Raw genomic sequence first — 24,830 nt, 5'->3', positions numbered from 1 at the left:
AAAGAAACCCAAAAAACTAAAAACAAATTGGGGCAAAAAGTACTTTGAAAGGAATCACCTTTTTCTTTATAAAGGGTTAGTAGATGGCCTGGGCAGAACATAGTGATATTCTTCAGTATTTATAAAGAAAAAAAAAAAGCACATTTTCAGTTATAGAGCACACTTACTGTAAGATTTTTTTTTCCTGGCTGCATTGATGGCCACTTTTGTTACTGCAACGTATTAGTCCATTAACACACACATATGCAGGAGGAAAAAAATATACACAACCTTGAAGTCATGCACAGGATGACAGATAGATTTTTAGGGGAATGGAATTTGGAACAAGATGTACTTGCCTCAGGTTGGCTATGAGCTAATGGAGCATTAATCCAATGTTTGCCCTGATGTTGACTTACACTATGTGTTGTTTGGTATTCTATGTTTTGGGGTATTTTATAATTTAACAACTTACACTAGTCATCTCTCAGGTTGTTAGATTCAACTGTTCTGTTTTATTGTTGTTTAATGGCAATTCTAATTATACAATTTTCCTGTACAGATCGATTAAAGTAAAAAAAATAAAAAATTGTCATCACATGAAGCTTGGGCGTGTTGAGGCATAGTGATAGACTACTGGAAGTGAAGCGTTTTTTTGTGTTATAGTGGAAATTAGCTTTTGTGTTGCAAAATCAAAGTTGCAAGGCTGTGCTAACTCATCAATTCTTGCCAGGATAGCAGCTCTGTGTTCATCAGAACAAGCACAAGTTAGGCCATAATACCAATAATTATGTATACTAATACTAATAATACTACATTTTTAGTGGTGTACTGTGGGATTATTTCATTGTAAAAAGTGTTTGGTCGCAGAAAAAAGGTTGCACTACTACAAGCATGCTACGATGCAGGTACTGCTCAGTGCATCCCTGACCCTCTTCCTCCCGTGCTGCTCCTCTCATAGGGATCCTATGCGTGGCCGACCAGTGCCACGGGTTGCGGGAGCTGGCGCTGAACTACCACCTCCTGAGTGACGAGCTGCTGCTGTCGCTCTCGTCAGAGAGGCACGTGCACCTGGAGCACCTGCGCATCGACGTGGTGAGCGACAACCCGGGCCAGCACTTCCACACCATCAAGAAAAGCAGCTGGGATGCCATGGTGCGTCACTCGCCCAAGTTCAACCTGGTCATGTACTTTTTCCTGTATGAGGACGAGTTCGGCCCCTTCTTCCGGGACGAGATCCCTGTCACGCACCTCTACTTCGGCCGCTCCGTTAGCAAGGACGTGCTGGGCCGCGTGGGGCTGCACTGCCCACGCTTGGTGGAGCTGGTGGTGTGCGCCAACGGGCTGCGGCCACTGGACGAGGAGCTGATCCGCATCGCGCAGCGCTGTGGCCAGCTGTCTGCCATCGGCCTCGGGGAGTGTGAGGTGTCGTGCAGCGCCTTTGTGGAGTTTGTGAAGATGTGCGGCCGCAGGCTGACGCAGCTCTCCATCATGGAGGAGGTGCTTGTGCCTGACCACCGCTACGGGCTGGAAGACATCCACTGGGAGGTGTCCAAGCACCTGGGCCGTGTCTGGTTCCCAGACATGATGCCTACCTGGTAGAGGGATCTCTATGTGCGTGTGTGTGAGAGACACTCCCCCTATGTTTCCCTCCTCTGGCTGAACATTTAGGAGATAAAATATTGCATTCTGTTTCCAATTTTTTTTCAAGATGTTTCAAATAGCATTTGCGATCAATCCATTCACCATTCAGCCCGACCGACCACCCCACCATGTTGTTCTCAAATATTATCTGCAATGTCCCTCTAGAGATCAATAAAGTATCTTATCCATCTATCTATTAGAAATCAGAGAGAGGTAGGGTTTAAGGTTTTGATATTTTTAATTCAAACATAATCAAGACTTTGCACATTTTTATCTCCCATGAGCGAGCTTTAATTTTAAGTGGTCAAGTTTGTGTGTGTGTGTGTATGTGGCCCCTCCTTTTAAGAGACTTTCACCAGTACACACGTGTGCCAGTTTAACGTATGTACATATATACATACACTCTTTCATCCCGGTCCCGTCAGCTACACCATGCGCTTTGGAATTGACAGCAACACCCAAAAAACTGGTTCCCCTGCAACATCCTGAACGATGACTCGCATTTTGTTCGTCCCATCCCACAGCAAGATTCATTTTTTTATTTTTCAAAAACGTAGACAGACATGACATGACAGGGGCCGTGGGTTCCTCTATGACTGAGAATGAATCAGACTGACAAAGATTGACTCGGTTTTGGGTGTTTCTTTTTTATTTTTCGCGCTAACTACTCAGCTCTGAAGTGGCTTCGACTGTCACAAACACTAGTGGGCGGGGCAGATTTCCGAACGTATGTGTCTTCAAGTTTAAGAGATTATTTGTCACATACATATACTTTTCTCTCTACGATTGTAATGGACGTACAAAACGAGACGAGAGTGACATCTTCAAGCCCGTGTTCATGATCAGTCTTTATATAATTTACTCAGTTGTACTGATGCACTTTTCTCCTATTGAAGGAAAATTATTTGAGCAAAATAAGCTATAGTTGTTCAGGTTTGGATGGTTTTGAAGGTAGCGCAGGTAACGCAAAATGCAACTTAAGTTTGACTTTGGTGTTTGTGGGTTATTTTGCCAGGTATTTTTTAATAATATGTTCCAATCAAATAACTACCCTGAACTTTGATCCGTTGAAAATGATCAGAGAGAGAGAATCTTTCTCTTGTGCCCGCGCTCCTTGGCATCCCGTTCGCGGCGGGCGAGGAGGCACTTAAGCGCCTGCGGCAGCCGTGCGTAGCATTGCTTGCAAACCGGCTTCAGGACGATCTCTGAAAGGGATCTGAAAATATATTCCCTCCCTAGCTGCACAATTATGATAGTTATCCAAAGATTATCTGATTCAAATATTAAAACTCCATCAAACAGGTCAAGTCAAGCAAAGGCTAAAGCACGCAAGCTCTATTTCTGTCTTCCATATATCGCCTCAAGAGTTTTGTGTATCCAATTATTTAAATTTTTAACTATTCCAATTATTATCTCGCTTAATTACTTGAATGAGGGCTTCTCGATCGACGCCTTGTTGAAATTCATCCGCAATGTGATGACCGCAGAAGAATGTCGTTGTGTCGTGGGCCCGAACTCACATCCCTGGCACAAGAAATGTCGAATAAACCTGATATTTCCACACAAGCGTTTGATGCCAGAAATGAAGTGTATTTATTAAAATATGTAAATAAGAGCCCTGGTTGATGGGATTTGATGACATTTGTATGGGTGTTCCAGTACCAACACAGGTGTTGGATTTTGGTCCATATATTGGTTCGTATTTCTGTCATTATTTTTTAATTCTATATTGTGTAGGGAAGGTAGCGGATCTAATCTGTCCTCGCATTTCCGTCTAGTGCCCGCTATGTTTTAATGCATTAGTACTCCCGTCGCTCTGTAGAAGAACTTGTGGCAATATATTTATATATATTATATATATAAATTAAATTATATATATTTATAATTTCCCCACCAGAATGTACTGCTTAATATTTTGTATCTTCACTTGTAGGTCAGTGGATTAGGGTTAGGGTTATACTTGTATCCTGATGTACATGAATAGTTTGATTGTTTGATGTACATACATTTTTGGATTATTTTGTTTTGCTTAGTCGGACTATTATGGCTTTACACCGATCGAACGTAAGTGAAGCCGTCATTAAAGAAACAAAATGTTTTTTAGTCTTCATGGCCTGAAAAGGATGGAGCTGGTTCTAAGATGTTTCTCAGTGGTCTTTAATGGGCTTCATGGAACTGATGTGTTCTCACTAACACACACACACACACACACACACACACACACACATATATATTTTTAATGCAATCAAAGTGTGAGAAACTTAAAAGATCATCCATGGTCAATGATGATTATGAACGATTAATGTGTTTGATGATTATTAAACTTGACATGTCCTTCTCACGTTGAATTAGGATTGCAGTGCTGCTGAGGAGCTGGATTCACTATTAAGTTGAAGTATTTTGAAAACTGAGGAGGAAATGTCTATTCTTTTATATTTCATATCAATATAATTAGCCAGAAACGGTTACATTCCCCATCTCGGTACACCTTTTGTATACCCTCCACTTCACCCCTGTGTGTTATTATTTATGATGCCAAGAGCACTGCTGGAAGAAGTATTCTGACCCTCTGCTTGAGTTAAAATGGAGTAGAATTATTACATAAAATGGGGAAACAATACATAGATGTTATTACACTTGGCAAGCTTTTATTTTAAGGACCAGTGTGTAGAATGTAGTGGCATTAGTGGAACAGACTTGGGAGAAATGGAATGTAATATTCACGAGTATGCTTTAACGTGTTTATAATCCCACGAAAAAAAGAATTCTGTTATTGTTACTTTAGAACGAGCCCGTTATTGCTACATAGGAAGCAGGTCCGCGTCCACGGAGGGCGCCATGTTACTACAGCAGCCCAGAACGGACAAACCAAACACTCGCTGTAACGAGGGCCTTTCGGGTGGTCTATGCAGCCTTTGACTCTGCAAACGGACAATGAACTGTGTATCCTGCTAATGCTAACCCGCTATCAGACTAAACACCCAGAACGAAATAGCTTTTCTTGCATGACTTTGCTATTGTTAACTTGTATTACCGTGCAAAGCAGCTAGCTAACGTTAGCAATAAAACACTACCACAATGCAGAACAATTGGCACTCATACTCACTAGCTTACTGGTGAGCTGTGAGCTACCGTTTTATAGACTAAAGACATCTTCACCTCATCACTTGACATGCAGCTGCAACTCGATTGTGTTGTAGACGATGGAATGTTTGGGAAATAGCTTCTGGCACCCGACGGCCAGCTTCTCCTACGTCGTTTTGAAAGTATTTGTATTTATTCCGTTTGTTGCAATCTGCTAGATGCCACTAAATTATACACGCCCGGCCATCATATTTAAAAGAAAAAAAAACAACTAAAAACGAAGGGAACCACACCATGTAATAAATAAGCGACGAGGCGGACATTTCGCGTGTGGCTTTGAATGACCAAAAAAAAAACCAAAAAACCCGCCACCATCACGTCCACGTGGCCGTTTGCTTGTGCTGCGTTCCAATATTACTGGGATGTTTTCCATTGCTTCTGTTCAGGAAACACATGAGCTGAAAACGACACCAAAAGCGTCAGGGTATTTTAAATCCAAGTCAGGCGTCTTTTCAAATAAAGTATCGACTTCTGACTAAAGCGGCAGTTCTTTTGCACTTTTCGTGCAACAGGCTGGAGTTTTCCGAGTTCGGATTTAAATGGAACGAAACGTAAATGTCGAGTCGCATGTTTGATATCCTAACACCAAACCCTGAGTATTGACGAAGGTAATGTGCACCTTTTAGAGGATTCCCTTGCCTGTCACCTACAAGCCGCCCATTCCCATCTCACCCACGTTAAACACAAAATATTGCTACGGCAAACAAACCGAGTTCCGAGCTCTTATCGTTTGATTTCGTGTCAAAACACATTCCTTGGATTAATCCGAGGCCAAAAGTACGAACGAAAATAAAGCGGGGTCAAGGCCTTTCCAGGCGTGTTTGGGCCGGAGTAGCTTCCGATCTGGCAACCCTGGTCAGCGAGGAGGGCCAGATGTGGCAACCTTGGTTTCCCGAATCCCGGGGAGTGAAACAGCAGCTCCGAGGCGGACACACCTCGAGCCCAGAGCCCGAGTTCAGCTACGGCGCGTTGACAGGCGCTGGGGTATATCTCTCCAAAGTTCTGGTGTTGAGCGGTGATGCTGGGGGTGGCTGGAATGACGGGCAGGTACGTTTTGAATACGGAACAGTTTCAAGTGCGTTTTAAATGACGCCCTTTTCTTCCCCTCGCTCTGGCGTAAACGAACGCTAGCCGTGTTAGCATACGCTACCCCAGTAAACTACGTTGCAGTATACTCATAGCTTTTAGCTTCCCCTGTAGCTCTTCATATTACTTTCTTTAGACTAAAAAAAAAAAACCCTTTGTCCATATCAGCAGTTATCGAGGAATTTTCTATTTATATCGAAAATGTAGAACTAAAATGGTAACTATGTAGTTACTATACTATGAGAGTGTAATAGAGTTGGGAAAAGTAGTTGGTTAAAGTTGGGTTCAAATTTAACACCGGAGTCGTATGCTAATTCTTTAAAGAGTTTACATTATTCAATTAATTGTTAAATTTATCGTGGAGTTAATTGCATAAGGTCTGTAGTTGATGTTCTGTGCTTGACGTCTACTTCCTACTTCGTTTATTTTATTTGAACCAGCTCATGGGAGCCAGTGTGGGTTTCAATGTGGGTCTAACTTTAAACTCTATGAGATAAAGAGTCTTGAGTTAGTTGTATTTATTTATTTGAAGTAGTTAAGTATTTTTTTATATATTTTTTGTGGTTTTTAACCAACTCTAAATCTTGACGCTCTCAACCAGAGAAGGGCCTGAAAAGCCTATTGGAAAACATGACTTGAGCAAAGAAGGTAGTCGCTCCTTCGTCTGGATGTTTAGTTACTTGGGATTGTTGGATTATTTACTGTTTAAATAAGACCCATTCACATATGCCAGGGTATTGTGTGTTAGATTTATATGTGGGTTACGCTTTGTAGATCACAGTTGCTAGTTTATTTTGTCTTTCAGCTAGAACCCAGTCCCTCTGTTCTTACATTACCAAATTTGGAGATAGTGGTGGGTAACTAACACAGGCCAGTGAATGAGCAGCTCCTCAGATCCACTCTTGTTTTTAACTGAGGTATGCATTGGCTTATAACAGTCAAATTGGGAATTTGATTGTGTGTGTGTATATATGTGTGTGTGTGTGTGTATGTATATTAAAGAGGTTTATTCGTCACATACATATACAGTACATACTTTCACACATAAATGCAGTGAAATGCCTTGACAACGCACCTGGAGATGATGTACAATAGTTACTAAACCAAAGATAATAGCTAACCTAATTCCTACCTAGCTAGCTAACTGAAACTAAATGATTCCTAAAACGTAATGCAGTTAGTGAATAGAATAATATGAATAAAATAAAAATTAAACAAGACTCAAAAAGATAATACAAAGCGGGGTACAAAATAGAAGGGGATAGAGTTATGTATATGTGATAGGCTATTTGTATATACAGATATGTTCAGTAAAAATATTTACAGTATAGCATACAACAGTATGGCACAGCAATACAGTAACACCATACAGAACAACAATACAGCGCAGTATGCAGTAATCCAGAACAGTGATACATTATTCAGTACAGTATGCTACATACAGGTGTGTGTGTGTGTGTGTGCGTGTGCGTGTGTGTGTGTAAACATATGTATATGACCTGTATTGGATAGAATTATCTCAAAATCTTGTTTTTTTTCCCTGAGCAGCATGGCAAACGCCCTGGCCAATGCGGCGTGTGAGCGCTGTAAAAGTGGCTTTGCTCCGGCTGAGAAGATAGTCAACAGCAACGGAGAGCTGTACCATGAGCAGTGCTTTGTGTGTGCCCAGTGCTTCCAGCAGTTTCCTGAGGGACTCTTCTATGAGGTAGGTCACGGAAAGCATATGCAAGAAGCTGGGAATTTTCGTGTGGTGTTCATACTTATCTTCTTGCTCCCGTTAGGGGTCGCATGTGATATTAAACCCACCTTATAGGGGATGTAAATTACTGTGTTGAAACAAATCTCCATTATATAAATAGATACTTAATTCATCCCCAGAGGGAAATTGTAGTGTCACAGCAGCTCACATAAAAAATAGGCAATGATAATAAAGCAGTAGGATCAAAACAACTATCTCAAAATATACACAGTTAACTGTTGCAATAAAATTATGGCAATATACAGTACATGTACTCCTCACTTAACGACCTACCTGTTTAACGACCGTTCGCACTTACGACCAGCTCTCTGACCGGTCTGTATTGTACACTGCGTACAAAACCACGACGCGGTGTCTCAGCGTCAACCAACTCATCGCGCATCACCGTTCTCAGTCTGTCTCGTTCCCGCAGTCTGCCAGTATTCACTACACTAGCGTGTGCGATGGCCACACCCGCTTACCGTGAAATAACACGGGTCCTCGATTATTATTTGCTTAACGACCTGGTCCTCGGAAGGGAACTTGGTCGTAAAGTGAGGAGTACCTGTAAGCCTAAAATGATAAACAACAAACATAACCTATAAAGTAACAGAAAAGCTATAAAAATGACCTAAAAGATAAATAAGGAAAATGTGGTTATATATAATAACTAATGAAATAAACCTGAAAATAACCAGAAAGATGAACCTAAAGATAAAAATAAATTGGTAATGTACAATAAACCTAATGATAAACATTATATGGGCCTGCTAACACACAAACTGAAATAAGACAACTCAGTTTTTTTGTGAGTTGTCTATTTCAGATAAGATGTGGTAAAACACACCGTTCAGATTTGTGTCTCAGTCCTACGTCACACTGAAAGTCAGCAGAATTAGAACCCCCATCTCAGTAACTCCATCCACGATTGGAGAAATAAAACAGAGAATAACAAGGAAGACCAGCACAAATCTTTTAACTGTCCCTGGAGAAACTGCAGACGAGGGAAATGTAAGTATTTAAAAAATAATTCTGCTGTGTGTTTCTGTTAAAAAAAAATAAAAATAAGCGGTACATAGACTGTATGCTGTGGCGCGATCCGCTGTGCATTTCTCAAAACAAAACCAATTAAAAAATTTGAGTTTTTATTGTAGATGTATTTATGTTTACATGCCACAAAAAATCCCAAGCTTTAAGCACGGCAACAAAAGTTGAAACAAACTTTTACATCAGCCGTTTCAGCCACTGGATTCCTTATTTCTCGCCACAAGTTTGTTCAGAAACACATTTTGGTGGAGTGATGAGGTGAAATCAGCGAAAGTTTATGTACTTCATACAACGGGCTCACAGAACTGAGGCAAATGGTTCCGGAGTGGGCATGGGGAGCAGCAGCCTTTTCATTTAGAGCTACACACACACTGAAATGGAACGTTAGGAACAGGAGGGTTATAGATACATATTTGAATGGTTAATCTGGGTGGTATTTTCAGCAACAAACTTCAAAGATATATTTTGGAGAGCTCAAAGAGCATAATAGGTCTCCTTTAGATATAAGCCTAAAATTGAAGAAAAAAACGTTAAATACTCCTCGAAGTTTAAATAGTAAGAAAAATGTTCAGAATAAACCTAAAAACTGTTTAGTAAACACACATCCTGTATCAACAAATTCACATTCAATTCTGGCAGTTGTGCTATTTTGTGTTGAACTGTATATACACTAAGTTTACCAGGGTAGGAATATGAACGTTATAACAAAGTCATATATAAGGGGTGTCACGATTCTCCAAATCTACGATTCAATTTGACGTACGATTTTAAGGTCATGATCTGTTTAGATTTAAACATGTTTTTTTGTCAGCACTGACAGCTATGCAATTGTTAAGCCCCTTTCACACATATAGTAGTTCCCAGTAAATTACAGGTAACCTTTTTTCGGCAACGCTAGTGAGTTTCACTATTCACACATGCACATTCGGTCTTGCGCCTTTTCACACGTGCCATGATAATGCCAGAATAGATGGGGCAAGGGGGACAGTCCAGCAAAAGTCTCCCGGTGAGGCCACAGTCCGTGCCAGAGAGCGACAGATGGAGCAGCAGCGCACGCATTTCATTCACTTGGGCACAGAAAGAGGATGTAAGTGGACATAGTGCGCAAATAAAAATAAATATGCCAATGAAATAAATAAACAAGGCAATCAATTTATGAATGAATGTAAATATGAATAAATAAATATACATTCGACGGACCGGACGGAAGCGGTGGTGCAACCGAGCCCCCACGCGTGCCGGCCGAGGTGGGATCTTTGATTCCGACTCATGGGATCTTTCATTGTGCCGTGGGGGGTTTCATGAGACTCTCTGATTCTTATGCAAAGTTGTCATTTTCAAGCATGCAAAGTGAGAAAAGGAAACTCCTGTAGCACACCATGGCGATACTGCAGGAGTACACTCACGCCCTCCCCCATTTGTAACACAGTACAGTCAGTTTTTTATTCTATTTTGAATGTTTTGAATAGACTATTTTGTAAAATAGATAAGTTTTGAGAACTGCTGGTGGGTGGAGTGTGCGTTGAGGGGCATATATATATGTACAGTATGTAAGGCAAGGGCTTATGTCATTCAGTTAACGTCAGAAAATTAAATAAATGGAATTAATACATCTACAATAAAAATACTACTTTTCAGTGTTTTTTAATGGTTATTTTCCTATTACCGCCAAGTGTGCGTGGGCTGGTCCCCACCTAAAGCGATTCGACCACCGGGCGGACTGTCCCCGGTGTGCCGGGACTATGTGCTTACGTCTGGACAAATCACTGTGCACTTACGTCACTGAAGGTTACTCTCGTGCCGGTTAGTCCCTGCCCTGGAGTAGGAGCTAAAAAAGTCCCTCAACACTGTGTTCCTAGAGCTCGTTCTTAGTTCCTGCAGTGCGGACACAAAAAAAAGGGAGGGTTCCTTCAAAAGTTCTGCGAACTATGAAAAGGTTCCTGCAGTACAAAAACGCCTTTTGACCTACCACCTACCTAAACATTGTTGCAGACTAAGTACACCTCTTCATGGAAACCGTATTCCCAAATGGCAGTGGCCTCTTTGAGGAGGATAATGCGTCCTGCCACACTACAAAAATTGTTCAGGGATGGTTTGGGGAACATGACAAAGAGTTCAAGGTGTTGACTTGGCCTCCAAATTCACCAGATCTAAATCCGATCGAGCATCGGTGGGATGTGCTGCAACAACAAGCCCGATCCATGGAAGCCCCACCTCGCAACATGCAGGAATTAAAAGATCTGCCACTAACGTCTTGGTGTCTTTCTGTCTGTCTGTCTGTCTGTCTCTGTCTCAAAACTCTTTCTGAAATATCTCAGACCTCATTTTGTGGGATTTTGTGTTATAGCTTAGATTCATTATTATTTAAGACTAATAAATGCTGTGATGCCTTAATTGATCCTGACGGATCCTGATTGATGCCTGAGTGACCATTTGAATACATCCAACAGCACTCGTGGAGTGATTTGATTTTGTCTGATGGAGTATTTCTGTTTTCCTGGCAGTTTGAAGGCAGGAAGTACTGCGAGCACGACTTCCAGATGCTGTTCGCGCCCTGCTGTCACCAGTGTGGTGAGTAGTGTTAACAACTGTGCACTCAAACGCAATCGGTGTCAAACTGGAAGTTTGGGGAATTGAGAGATTTGAAGTGGCTATCTGTGTGTGATTGTTGGCCAAGGTGGCCAAACTCCCCGACAGTACACTTATGGCTGAGGAACGATTCTCTGACGCAATATCTTTGGGGAGTCGTCTATATTTAGCACCAATGAATGGTAAACCGCGGCTGGTATTTGGCTGAAGGACTATTTTATCACCTCAATGTTAATATTTATTGGCCACTAGAAATATTTTCATTATTATTTACATTATTAGAAACTTGGCCAGTGGTGTCAAATGTAAAAAATTCCCACACAAACAAACACAAAGCCAACTTCCTGCTCCTTATCCCAGGGGAGTTCATAATCGGACGCGTGATCAAGGCCATGAACAACAGTTGGCACCCCGACTGCTTCTGCTGCGACATCTGCCAGGCCGTGCTTGCCGACGTGGGATTCGTCAAGAATGCCGGCAGGTCAGTATCGGCCTTTGTGGCCGTTGCCCACAGTTGGGGTTCACGGCTGTTAGCGTCTCAACAGTTTAGAGCCTTGGCGTCTCTTCTCACACTGGTATTCCTGTTTGGCTTTACTGCAGGCACCTGTGCCGCCCATGCCATAACCGCGAGAAGGCTCGGGGCCTAGGCAAGTACATCTGCCAGAAGTGCCATGCCATCATCGAGGAGCAGCCCCTTATCTTCAAGAATGACCCCTACCACCCCGACCATTTCAACTGCAACAACTGCGGGTCGGTCTCCCAAGCCCTCACCTCTGTCCCTTCTCTACAGAGAAATTCGTCCAAGAAATAGATACCAAAGTGTGAAACTTTATTTAAATCCTTCGCTTTGTTTGCTCCTCCATGCCTCATCTAGCCCTAAAGAGCAAATCTATTATAATGTGCCGTTTTATAGCCTCATAGAAATGAGAAGATGTGTTTATTTGATTTAATTTTTTTTTTCTGTGTCTGTTTTTAGAAAGGAGCTGACGGCTGATGCCAGGGAGCTGAAGGGGGAGCTCTTCTGTTTGCCCTGCCACGACAAGATGGGCGTTCCGATTTGCGGCGCGTGCCGGAGGCCCATCGAAGGGCGCGTGGTCAACGCCATGGGCAAGCAGTGGCATGTGGAGGTCTGTGAGGAGGAATAACTTTGTACTTTCCGCTTCCATTGACTTTAGTATAAAGATAAAAAGATGATTTTTAAAAAGTATACATACAATGTATACATATTTTACCAGTGTACAGTAGATCGTATTGTATTGTGTGACTAGATTGTTTTTTTGCATTTGTGCGCTTCTATTTTATTCACATATACGAGGAGCATAATGGGCTTAGTGTAGAGCCCTGACTGTAGTAGTTATTTATACTTCTATTTCTAAGGGAAAAAACTCCCACACGTGTACTTTACTTGTGGGGGCCCCCCAGGTATATTAAGGGCTGCCGAAGTATATTTAGCGACCAGTTATAGCATTTATTTTTGACCGTCCGAGAGAACAATGCTATCCGTGATCGATTACCTAGTGGACTCGCTCTCTGGTATTACATTACTCTCTCTGGTATTACATTACATTATAAAGCAAGAGTTTGTATCGGTTCGAGAGACAGCACGAAGTGATGCTGCATTCACGGGAGTTCAGAAAACTGTAATTGGTGTTGGAAGTGATGCTGCGTTCACAGGAACTCGAAAAAAAGAAAAAAGTGTAATGTGTGTCAGTAGTCCCCCCTTGGCTACCACTACCAGACCTATGGGAAACTCTGCAACGGGAAGCTCTTAATTAGTTAACACAGACATGTTAAACAAATATGAATTGCATTGAAAATTAAGAGCTGCATTGGGACTTTCACTAAAGTGCGTCTCACTTAATGCCCTGACATACATCTGATTGGTGACCCAATCAAGTAACCATTCGGTTTATGAATACAGCTGGCAAGGCACTCTAAATATACAAAGTACCTGATCACCAAAACTACATTCATAGGTGGTCGCATGCAACCTCATTGTCAGCGAAGGGTGAATGCATATACCTGGACCACATGACCTGTTAATTCGTAAAGAAAACTAAAACATTCCATAAACTCCACCACTGAATAGTGGCTTCAGAAAATATTCAGACCCCTTCACTTTTTGCACGCTTTATTGTGTTAAATTTAAAATGGATAAAATTGCCATTTTTTTTCCCGTCAATCTACACTACATAACCCATAATGACAAAGTGTAATCATGATTGCAGAAAATTTTGCTAATTTATTAAAAAACAAAAACTGAAATCTCTCATTTGAATAAGTATTCGGACCCTTAATTTAGTACTTTGTAGAAGTCCCTTTGGCAGCAATTCCAGCTTTGAGTCTTCTTGGGTAAATCTCTACAAGCCTCTACAACAGCTCGATTTGGGAAGTTTATCCCATTCTTCCTGGCAGATCCTCAAACGCCGTCAAATTGGGTGGGATGCGTCTGTGAACTGCCATCTCCAGGTCGCTCCACAGATGTTCTATGGTGTTTAAAACTGGGCTTTGGCTGGGCCACTCAAGGACAGCTAGAGACTTGTCCAGAAGCCACTCCAGCGGTGTCTTGACTGTATGCTTCGAGTCATTGTCGTGCTGAAAGGTGAACCATCGCCCCAGTCTGAGGTCGCGTGCGCTCTGAAGCAGGTTTTCTTCAAGGACCTCTCTGTATTTGGCTTCATTGGATTCAGCCTTCCCTCAGTTCTGACCAGTCTCTCTGTCCCTGTCCTGCCGCTGAGAAGCACCCCCATAGCATAATTTTGCCACCACCATGCTTCACTGTAGGGATGGTATTAGCCAGGTGATGAGCAGTGCCTGGTGTTTGCCAGACATTGTGCTTTGAGTCTCCTCAGACCAGAGAATCAGTTTGGACAATCTGTCGGCAACAGACCTACAATCTGAATCAGTTTTGTTTTTTTCCTGATTGAGACCAGCGCTTCAGTTTCCACTTTCTCGTCTCCCCGCCCCTACTGGACGGACATCTTTAAAATATTTGTACGAAATACATATTCATAAAAACCCACTATTTGTACTTTACCAGCTTGTTCCAGCAATGTTCCTGCTTCCATTCACACATAAGCCCATGCAGGAAATATTCAGGAATATTTCAGGGATAGACTGCTTGTGTGAAAGGGGCTATAGTGACTGTTGGGTTCTTGGTCAACTCCCTGACCAAGGCCTCAGTTTGGCCGGACTGCCAACATTAGGAAGAGTCCTGGTGGTTCCAAACGTATTTCATTTCACAATTATTGAGGCCACTGTGCTCCTAGGAACGCTAGAAATGGTTTTATACCCTTGCCCTTATGTCTCGCCACAATTTTATTGTGGAGATCTACAGAGTTCCTTGGAGTTTATGGTTCTTTTTTTTGCCTTACATGCAGTGTGAATTGTGGGAATGTCCAATCAAGTTCTAGACACATTTCAAGGATAATTAAAGCAAACGGGATGCACCTGACCACAATTTGCTGTCCCACAGCAAAGGGTCTGAATACTTATGTAAATGAGAGATTTCAGTTTTTGATTTTTAATAAATTCGCAAAAATTCTAAACATGTTCTCACTTTGTCATTATGGGTTGTTGAGTGTAGATTGATGGGCAAAAAATTACAATTTTGTCCTTTTCAAATTATGTCTACCAACCGAAGGGGAATGCCGGGTGCTGTGGCTAATGGAGATGGTTTTGTACTTATCATTTGTCTGCAGCATTTTGTGTGCGCCAAGTGTGAGAAGCCTTTCCTCGGCCATCGCCACTACGAGAGGAAGGGTCTTGCCTACTGCGAGACTCACTATAACCAGGTAAAATGACTCAATATGCTGTGGATCATATGTCGCTACACCGTACAGAATGTGTTTCCCAACCCCTCCCATGCTCCATGTCCTCTCCGGCTTCCCCTACACAAACTCTGCCACAGCACGTATGATTCTATTAAGGGTCTTGCATTCTCACGAGGCCGAATTGAATCAGGGGAACTGCTTTTAAACATCAAACAACATCTTTGCCTGAATTCCCGGACTCCAGCCTTCCTAGAATGTTTTCATGGCTTAGTGTGTCTAATTGATGTTGTTTCCAAATCCTCTAGCTCTTTGGAGACGTGTGCTATCACTGCAACCGTGTGATCGAAGGCGACGGTAAGAATTGATATGAGACTATGTATAAAATGGCCCAATGACTGTTTTTGGAAAATAGTGTCTGAAATAATAACAAATCCGATTCAAATATACAGTGGTACTTTAACTTATGAGTTTAATTTGTTCTGTGACAGAGCTCGTAATTCAATCTGCTCGTATAGCAAATCAATTTTCCCCATTGAAATTAATTGAAATGCCATTGATCCGTTCCAACCCCCAAAAAACCACCCCAATTTTTTTCGTTGCATGTTTTTAAATTAGAAAAACGTATTTATAAATAAAATATATTGTATTAAAACATAATAAAAGAGAATGTAAAGAAATAAACTGGTTTTATAAAGTGTATTTACCTTGGAGATCAGACAACTTGGACTAACGGAAGATGCTGGTGGAGGGTGGAAGAGATAGGCGGAGGAGGTTGGAGGAGTTTGTTTTGTGCTTTATTGGTCGCTTTTGTTTGCTGCACTTTATTGCTGAACTTAATTGCTACAATTTTATTTTTTTTCCACTTCACTTTCGCTTAACTTAAAATAAATTGCCAATTCCATCACAAGCACACCTTGCTCATGTTTTTCTATGATTTCATGCTTTAATTCAATCGGCATCATCCGCTTCATCTTCTCAGCACTTACTTTCTGAGAACCCATGGTTAGAAAAAAAATATTGACAAACCCTAACCCTGACAAATAACGCACAAAAAGCACAAAACGCAAGCACAAAACACAAAAGAGATTCCACGGTCAGGGAACCACTTGAAGTGAACGAGTGAGACGCCGGATGCTGGCCGGATTCACTCGCCACGCCAACTAGCGGCGGTGTACCTGAAGCTCTCTCCTCGTAACTCACATTTTTACTCGCAAATCAATACAAAAAGTCGACGGGAGGACGGCTTGTAACTCCGAAAACGTGTATGTTAATGCACTCGTAAATCAAGGTACCACTGTATTTGGCTGTTAAAGACCATGGGTCACATTGAAAGTGCTTTCAATCCGACTCGTGATCCCAACTAGGGGTGTCAAGATTTGAAATCGAAAATCGATCGAGGTGAGCGTTGAACTTCGAAGTCGCAAGCAGGTTTCGCGATTCTCCCAGTATTTTTGGGGGTAATATTGTACGACATTGAGTTTATATCCGGGAACGGAGAAATTATGCTGGTGCTGGTGCTGGTGCTGCAGTGTGACTGAGGACACCGACAAGAGGCGACACAACACTTCCGCTTCCTGCAGGGGAAGCCCTCTCTCTGGCCGGCTCTGGGTTGGACAGGCAGCAGGGCACGTGGTAACATAGGCAGATTCATCACACCGCTGCCCGTTGTTTCCGAAGTGGAGCCGCTTTTAATTATGCTTTTTGCGCATTAGAGTCACAGCACAGTTGAGTGAATCAGATTACACCCATCACGGGATGAGAGTAAGGCGACAAAGAAGGCTCTAGAACTTAGGGTTACACTAGATGATGACGGAGGATTTGATGTCAAAGGCAAAAGCGTAAAATGTCCAGTGTCCACACAGGCGGTACACAAGCGGTGGAATAATTCCTCACTGTGGCATCAGACAGGGACCATTGTGACCGCTCAAAGAGCAGCCTTCTCCAGAGACTAACATACTCATCTTCTTAAAGAAGAATGTAACTGTAAAACTTTCTTTACTTATTCACCAAAAATGTGTAAATTGTTAATAGTGTGGTAAATGTTGAACTAGTTTTGGTAAACCTCTTAACTGTTTAGATGTGTGGTTTAAATATTCTCATATTTTTGTTATTGTTTGAACTGCCGTTAACAAAATTTGTTATTAGAACTCACATCGCTGTGGAACTATTTGGATTTTGATAAAGACATTCTGATCTGCACACGTGTGTCCAGAATGGCTCACTACACACACTACATGTGCGTACTACCGTCCAGTGTACTGTAGTATGTGAGTAGAAGAACGATGGTGTGTCGGATGTTCTACATCGCCACAGTGCATTGTGGGATACACGGATCATCACTGCATACTACAATATTTCACTGGATGAAGTATGTCATACTGGTACTTTTTTTTTTACATACTATAGTTTTAGACATACTAAACACAAATTTTGTGTACAAAGTAGTATGCCACTCTGGATACTGCAAGAGATCTCTGCTCAGTTGCCAATACCTGGCACTATTTCATCTCGATCACCAAGTGAAGGAGGCTATTTAATTGAAGCAAGTCAGGCGGCCGTGTAGTCAAGTCATGTCACACTTTTTGGATCACATTTCATACCAGGGCAACACAAAGCGCTTTACAAAGAAATTAAAAAAAGAAAGAGAGAACGTAGTTGTCAGCCGATCATTACAAGAATGCCCCTGAAACAACAAAAGCAACAACAAAGACAACAAAAACAACAATAAAAGCGACTCCAACCACAGTGGCAGCAACAGAAAACAACAACAGAAACAGCAACAACGGCAGCAGCAACATCGACACCAGCAGCAGCAACGTACACGCAACGACGTCACCGGAACCAGAAGTGGTAACTCTCACCGGAACTAGAATGGGCACTCAGGTTAGTGATGGTTAAGTCGAGGTATAAGGTTACATTAAGTTGAGGTATGAGGTAAGCGAGAGTTAAGTTTAGGTATAAGTTTAGGTATAAGGTTAGCAGCGGCAACGACAACACCAGTTAAGGTATAAAGTTAGCGGCACCAACAATAGCATCAGCAGCAACGACAACACCAGCAGTGTCAATACCAGCAGCAGGCAACAGCAACAGCGCACAAGTGAAGACGTCACCGCGATTGGAAGTGGTAGCTCTCACCGGAACCAGAAATCTCATCTGTATTGAGTCAGTCGTGTGTGCCATCTCATATCAACAAAGTAAAGCACAGACGTGACCGGAACCGGAAGTGGTAGCCCTCACCGGGAAACAGAAGTTTCAACTGTGTGCACCATGTCATTTTAATCCAGTCAGTCCTTAAATTAGCGACCCTAAATTACGGGTCAAGATTCCAAACAGACCTCGGGAGGGAAATCCTTTTGACTCTCCCTCTCCGAAAACACACCCTTCTTATGATCCTCTAAGTATATTATCACAACAGAAACAACCACAGCAACAGAAATAGCAGCAACATCAACACCAGAAGCAACGACAGCGAAACCAAGCAGGAGCAACAACAGCAACGCACACTCAAAGGTTCACCGGAACCGGAATTGGTAGCTCTCATCGGAACCGGAAAAGTCACTCAGGTTAGAGATGTTAGAGATGTTGAGTTGAGGTACAAAGTTAGAGACATTTAAATTAGGGTCTAAGGTTAGAGATGATTAAGTTTAGGGATCGTTATGTTTAGGTATAATGTTCGAGATGATTAGGTTAAGGAATAAGGTCAGAGATGGTTAAGGTTAGGTAAAATGTTAGCAGCGGCAACAACACCACCAGTTGTGGTATAAGGTTAGCAGCACAACACCACCACCAGCAGCAATGACAACACTAGCGGCTACTGTACCAGCAGCAACAATAGCAGCAGGAGCAGCAACAGCAGCAGTGACAGCACACAAGCGAAGACGAACCGGAAGTGGTAGCTCTCACCGGAACCAGAAATCTCATCTGTATTCAACAGTTCTCAGGGAAGCAACGCACAGTAAAGATGTCACAGGAACCGGAAGTGACAGCCCTCACCAGACACTGAAATTTCAGCTGTGGGCACCATCTCATCCAAATCCAGTCATGGTGGATGGTTAAGTTTAGGTATAAGGTAAGCAGCAGCAACAACAATACCAGCAACAAAAACAGCAGCAGCAATAGTAGCAGCAACTGCGCACAAGCGGAGACATCACCGGCGCCGGAAGTGGTAGCTCTCACCGGAACCAGAAATCTTCTCATCTGTATTGAGTCAACAGTGTGTACCATCTCATCTCAACGAAGTAACGCAGAGCAAAGATGTCACCGGAACCGGTAGCCCTCACCGTAAATTGGAATTTCAACTCTGTGCACCATCTCATCTTAATCCAGTCACGGTCCTTTAATTAACGTCCCTAAATTACGGGTCAAGTTTTTCCATTCTGACCTTGGGAGGGAGATCCTTTTGACTCTCTCCGAAGACACACCCTTCTTATAATCCTCTCACTGTAATATCACAACAGAAACTACAACAGCAACAGAAATAGCAGCAGCAGCCACAAAACGACAACAGCAGCAGCAACAACTCCAGCAGCAGCAAAAAAAAAAAAAAAGACAGCAACGCACACGCAAAGAAGTCACCAGAACCGGAAGTGGTTGTAACAGGTGTGGTTAGGACCCAATTGCAGCACAAAGACAGGCAGGAATATTTGGTAATGTCTTTTATTTGTAGAGCGGGCGGAAGACAGGCAGGGAGCAGGCAGGATACGTTGTCGGGGACAGGCAGGTTCGATAACAAGGAGTACAGACAGAAGACAGGCGGAGGGGCAGGATACGTGGTCGGAGCGAGGCAGAGTCTGTAGCGGGGAATCAGTCCGGAGAACACTGGAGAGTCTGGTGCAAGCATCGAAGACAATCTGGCAATGGGTGACTGGTGAGAGAGGCATATATAGTGGTTAGATTACAGATCTGGAACAGCTGTGTGCGCAGATGAATAGAGTTGGACTAATGGGACAGGTAAGGAGAGGGAGGGGAAAGTAGAAGAAGGCGGAGATCATGACAGTGGTAGCTCTCATCGGAACCGGAGAAGTCACTCAGGTTAGAGACGGTTAAGTTGAGGTATAAGGTTAAAGGTGTTTAAGTTAATTTCTTTCCTCCTGCTTCTCGGAAGAAGTTTGTGGAGTTTGACATGAAGTTAGTTATTGAGAAATAAGTGTTTTCCTTTAAAAATCAAGATGAAATAGTCTTACAATGGCAAAGCCGTCTGTGTTGAAAAGAAAATGTTTGAGTCGAATGGTGACAATAAGATCGAAAATCAAATGAATCGTGACACCCCTAGTCCCAACCCAATATTAATTTGTTTTCTTGTTTGTGTGATGTCAATTCACCCGTGTTACTTAGTGTGGTATCCGGCCTGATACTGTTTCAACAATGCAGTTGACTTACATTGATGCAGAACTCCTTTTTTTTTTTTTTTTTAAAGAGAGCACCAACAATATATAACAAGTATTTCAATGCATGTCGACCATTTCAAATGAATTGTTAACATTGTCTCCAGTTGTGTATGCAGACTATGGTCTGGAGTCACTTCAGAGTCATTTTATTTTTGGTGTTCATCCAGTTTTAACAACAACCATTGACCATTCCTCACTTTCCCCTCTTGCCAATAGTGGTGTCGGCCCTCAACAAGGCCTGGTGCGTCAGCTGTTTCTCTTGCTCCACCTGCAACACAAAACTCACCCTCAAGTAAGTCGCACCTCTTACTTCCAATCCACAAAGTCCAGCCTTCTAACTAGTTACACTTCAAATGCTTCTAACTGGGCTTTCTCTGAACCCTTTTAACCCTCCTGCTGCACCGGTCTTGCCCTAACCCATTCTTTTAGATGTCGTTGTTTCTACCTTCTATCTTCCTTCTCGTTTTCTCTTCCTCTGCTGCTCCCTACCCCTATGCTGCACTTGGCGCGGGCCAGAGAGAAGTTTGTGGAGATCGACCTGAAGCCGGTTTGCAAGCACTGCTACGAGCGGCTGCCGGAAGAGCTCAAGCGCCGCCTCGCCCGCCGCGAACGGGATGCCAAGGAGCGCAAGAAGAAGCCCATCGTCTGTCTGTAGTCTCTCTCTCTCTCTCTCTCTCTGTCTCTCTGTCTCTCTGTCTCTCTCTGTCTCTCTCTCTCTCAAAATTCCGCTTTATTGGCATGACAGTTATTATAACAGTATTGCCAAAGCTAGAGGGCAGATAGCACTCAACAAGAACATGAGATACAATAACAAAGATGAACCTCATAATAATAGCATTAACATGAAAAATTACAATAAAAGGTAAATGAATAAAAAGTAACAGTATGTACCGGGCAGGTTACAGCAGATTAAGATTGTCCCTCATCATATGACACTGTAAGAGGAAGCGTCTAGCGAGGGGGGCTGTGTGTCCCTCCCCGAGGAGCATGCCCATCTTTTCTTCATCAGACAGTGCGGTGAATGATGCTAAAACTGAGTTGAATTTATTAAAAAAAAAAAATGGTATGGTTGACAGTGCAGTAGAAAGTGCATCTCTGTCTATACCTCACCTGTCTTCCACTGACCACATAATCTTTGCTCTTTTGGCAGCCAGGATTTTTTTGTCTACATTTTTCAATGGCTAGACTGTGGTCACTGAGCCTGTACTTGGTCAGGATCTGCCTCTGTTTTATATCTCTGACAGTAAATAGATATTCTGCCAATTTATATTCTCTTTTTAGGGTCAGATAGGAATGGAGTTTGTTTTGTGTTTTGGTTTGTTGGTTCCAATGTTCTAGATAGGCCTTTTTGGTTTCTTTAAGTATTTGGTTGACTCTGATTTGTGATGGTAAAGCAGTGCTGGTCTGAGATGGAACCATATTGGGTGTTGGTTGCTGAGAAAGTCATGACCAGCTGACTGAGGGAGAGAATGAGAGAATGTTTATTATTAGCGGATATCAACCTTATTCTGCCCTACCATGCATTGGTGGGTGTTTTTCTTTGTATTTTCAATATACTTATGCAGAATAGGGCATGCAGGGTCTCCCTCTCTCCATTCCATTCCATAGCCCTCTCCCAAATCTGTTGTTTACTGACTTTTTTTAATCCTATTGTGCTTCACATTAGTATTCTCAGTTTCTTCCACTTTGTCATTCTATGCATGGTCATGTTGGGCTTTTTTTTATTGGCATCCTTTCAAGGAAATTCCAGCCTTTATTAGAACTTGCATCGCTGTGGAACTATCTGGTTTTAATCGACATTCTGATCTGCACACTTTTGTCCAGAATGGCTCACGAGGCACTACACACTACACACACTACATGTGTGTACTACCATCCAGTATACTGTAGTATGTGAGTAGAAGAACGATGGTGTGTCGGACATTCTACATTGTCACAGTGCATTGTGGGATACACCGGATCACTGCATACTACAATATGTCACTGGATGAAGTATGTCATCCTTGTACTTTTGTACATACTATAGTTTTGGACATACCAAACACAGATTTTTTTTTTGTACTGAGTAGTATGCTGAGATCACCCAGTGAAGGAAGCAATTCATTTGAGTCAGGAGTTCGTATACATTAATTTCTTTCCTCCCTTCTTCTAGGAACAAGTTTGTGGAGTTTGACATGAAGCCCGTGTGTAAGAAATGTTACGAGAAGTTTCCCCTGGAGCTGAAGAAAAGGCTGAAAAAGCTGGCGGAGGCCCTCAGCAGGAAGTGATGTGCTACAGCGCACGTGATCGATAGGTAGTCATGGAACGTTTTGTGTTGACACCTCTTACGCCAAATACTGCTGAAATATGCTACAGTATGTTGCCACTGCACTATGAATATATATCTAAAAACAGCAAATTCATTGTTTTTCTAACTAAATGTCATTCATAGCTACCACGGTTGCGAATGTTGCACGGGGGCGATACAGATTCAAAATGAAAGCGAAATGACTGCTGCATGATTAGGGATAAGTCAACCAGTTTCTTGGCACTACCAACTCAATCGACTTATCGACACCCACAAAATCAAACAAATGCAATACTTATTTTAGCTATAAGAAGCTTTTGGCTGTTGAGGCTTTGGCTTCTTCATGGCTGAACCTTCCAGGTTCAGGATGTCAAAATGTCCTCCCAAAAACAGAGTCAACAGTGTGGATTTGTGAATTTGCACCACCAAGAGGTTCAACGGGACTTTTAACTCTCTGAACCTGGAGTTGTCCGCTACTTTTCTTTCTTGAAGCCGGTGACAGCATGACTACAAACCATTAACTTCTTTTTTGCCACATTCCTAATGCCACTTACTTTTACTGAAGATATTCACTCAGTTGTATCGTGATATTCAGTGCGGTCTGAAACCAAATCCCCACAAAGAATATACTTGCTTACTATATGTCTATTTTGCTTAACATTCCTACTGCCACATTTTTAATTTTGATACGCTTGCTGTGTGTTGGTGGTCTACACCATTGAACTTAAACTAAAAACAGTACAAGATACTGCTGGGTGACCTTGAAGCGGTGTGTGTCTTATATAACAACTAACAGACAACTTTGTTTTAAGTATTTCCGCTATGCAAAGAAAAACAGTGTGGTTGCTGCAGTAATTGGTGTAATGTGGCAGTAAATGTCTTGTGCCTTAAAAGCAACCTATATAGCCTATGTATCTAAATAGCCAAATGCATTTTTTTTTTTTATTATACTTTTATATTTTCAGGTGGAGTGAATTGTCATTACATTTATTTGTCTTCATCAAAAAGGTACTGATACCAGTATTTCAATTTACTATAACATTTTCACTGTAGACTGAGAAGTGCATTCCAAGGTCTGTCAAAAAAGCTAAATTCAGTATGCTCCAGTATTGTGTTAATTAATTGTTTAAGTTAAATTACAGCAAAGCAGACTTGTGGGCAATTGTTAAACAGGTGTATGGAAGCTAGCAGACGATATTGCAGTTATGCTTTCCTCCCTGTGTCTTGTACTTACAGGTTGCGTGTGAAGTGCTAGCAGCATTTGATGTGTCTGGAGTACTGTTTGACAATTAAGGCTGCATTTGCTCAAGTGGTTGAAGGTCAAGTTTAAATATTGGAGCTATTAAAGGTTTACTTAACTCTTATTTTATCATTCAATTGAAAGAATGTAGCTTCAAGCTAAATCTGAACCTGGACTAGAACCATTGGACTAGGTTTCTTTTCAAGAGGTACTTGGCTGATTGACTGAATATTTTAACATGTGTTTAAAGGTTTTGTTTCTCAATATGACTCATGTGTACACTCAACACACAAGCTTGTAGTCAAATCGTTTAAATGATTTAGCATGATGCAAATTCTGTCCCAAAATACACAAGTTAAATATACATAAATTGTTCTTGATTGCACAGACCAGTTATGCTCTAACTTCTTCCTGTTGACCTGAAAATACTTCATTTATCAACCTAGTGACATGTGGGGTGAAAGTTGACTTGTGCACGGAGATATTGTCATTTATTTACCTTTTCACCAACGACTATTAAATAAAGCTATCACAATCACACCACAGTGTTCGTCATACCTTTTCCCAGTTTTGCCGTAAATATAATTATGATGTTGAATGTTGGCGTTTGTTTGCTGATAAAAGACCTGGTGGTTTTCACACAGGTACAATGAAGGAGCTGGTGGTCTTCATTCAGGTACAATCAATTACACACACACACTTAGTCCAAGGCTTCTCAAACTGGGGTCCACGCCCCACCCCTTTGACCAGTCGAATGTTTTCCTGGAGCAGCAAAGTGGGTAGAGACTGGTTGGACCAAGCCCCTGCCTAAAAAGGCAAGACCAGGGGTCGGGAACCTATGGCTCTTTTGATGACGGTATATGGCTCGCAGACAATTTTGAGCTGAAACTTTTTATCACAATTAACAAGTAATAAA

General features: G+C 42.1%; 2 protein-coding genes across 6 annotated transcripts in view; both read left to right on the top strand.

Moving 5' to 3' along the window:
* LOC307227937 (F-box/LRR-repeat protein 3-like) overlaps positions 1-3,694 on the top strand; it is a 29,740-nt gene extending 26,046 nt beyond the window's left edge. For both annotated transcript variants that reach the window (XM_079997380.1, XM_079997381.1), the window contains exon 6: positions 941-3,694. In XM_079997380.1, coding sequence (XP_079853506.1) covers positions 941-1,581 — 641 coding nt within the window. In that variant the 3' untranslated portion in view covers positions 1,582-3,694. The remainder of the gene's footprint in view (positions 1-940) is intronic.
* Positions 3,695-5,675: 1,981 nt separating this feature from the next.
* On the top strand, positions 5,676-24,454 carry lims1 (LIM and senescent cell antigen-like domains 1). 4 transcript variants are annotated; one of them, XM_079997890.1, is made up of 12 exons: positions 5,676-5,814; positions 7,402-7,558; positions 11,143-11,209; positions 11,588-11,708; positions 11,828-11,977; positions 12,204-12,354; positions 14,929-15,021; positions 15,306-15,354; positions 20,604-20,679; positions 20,904-21,038; positions 22,540-22,680; positions 23,640-24,454. In XM_079997890.1, exons 1-11 carry the CDS (start codon positions 5,786-5,788, stop codon positions 22,652-22,654), a joined length of 1,143 nt encoding a protein of 380 aa, XP_079854016.1. In that variant the 5' UTR covers positions 5,676-5,785; the 3' UTR covers positions 22,655-22,680; positions 23,640-24,454. The 4 variants fall into 4 exon arrangements, with proteins under 4 accessions (XP_079854016.1, XP_079854017.1, XP_079854015.1 ...); XM_079997891.1 differs by having other exon boundaries at positions 20,904-21,034; positions 22,540-24,454; XM_079997889.1 differs by having other exon boundaries at positions 22,540-24,454.
* Positions 24,455-24,830: the final 376 nt, after the last annotated feature.

This window comes from Zeus faber, assembly GCF_960531495.2.
Source record: "Zeus faber genome assembly, chromosome: 3".
NCBI classification, from domain to species: domain Eukaryota; kingdom Metazoa; phylum Chordata; class Actinopteri; order Zeiformes; family Zeidae; genus Zeus; species Zeus faber.
This window is presented reverse-complemented; position numbering and strand designations above follow the sequence as displayed.

Bases quoted from the DNA above. Each gene is read 5' to 3' on its own strand.
- lims1 (XM_079997890.1), top strand. From the start codon at position 5,786: ATGCTGGGGGTGGCTGGAATGACGGGCAG. The intron at 11,978-12,203 runs GTCGGTCTCCCA...GTCTGTTTTTAG, and splicing joins TTCAACTGCAACAACTGCGG to AAAGGAGCTGACGGCTGATG. The intron at 20,680-20,903 runs GTAAGTCGCACC...GGCGCGGGCCAG, and splicing joins AACACAAAACTCACCCTCAA to AGAGAAGTTTGTGGAGATCG.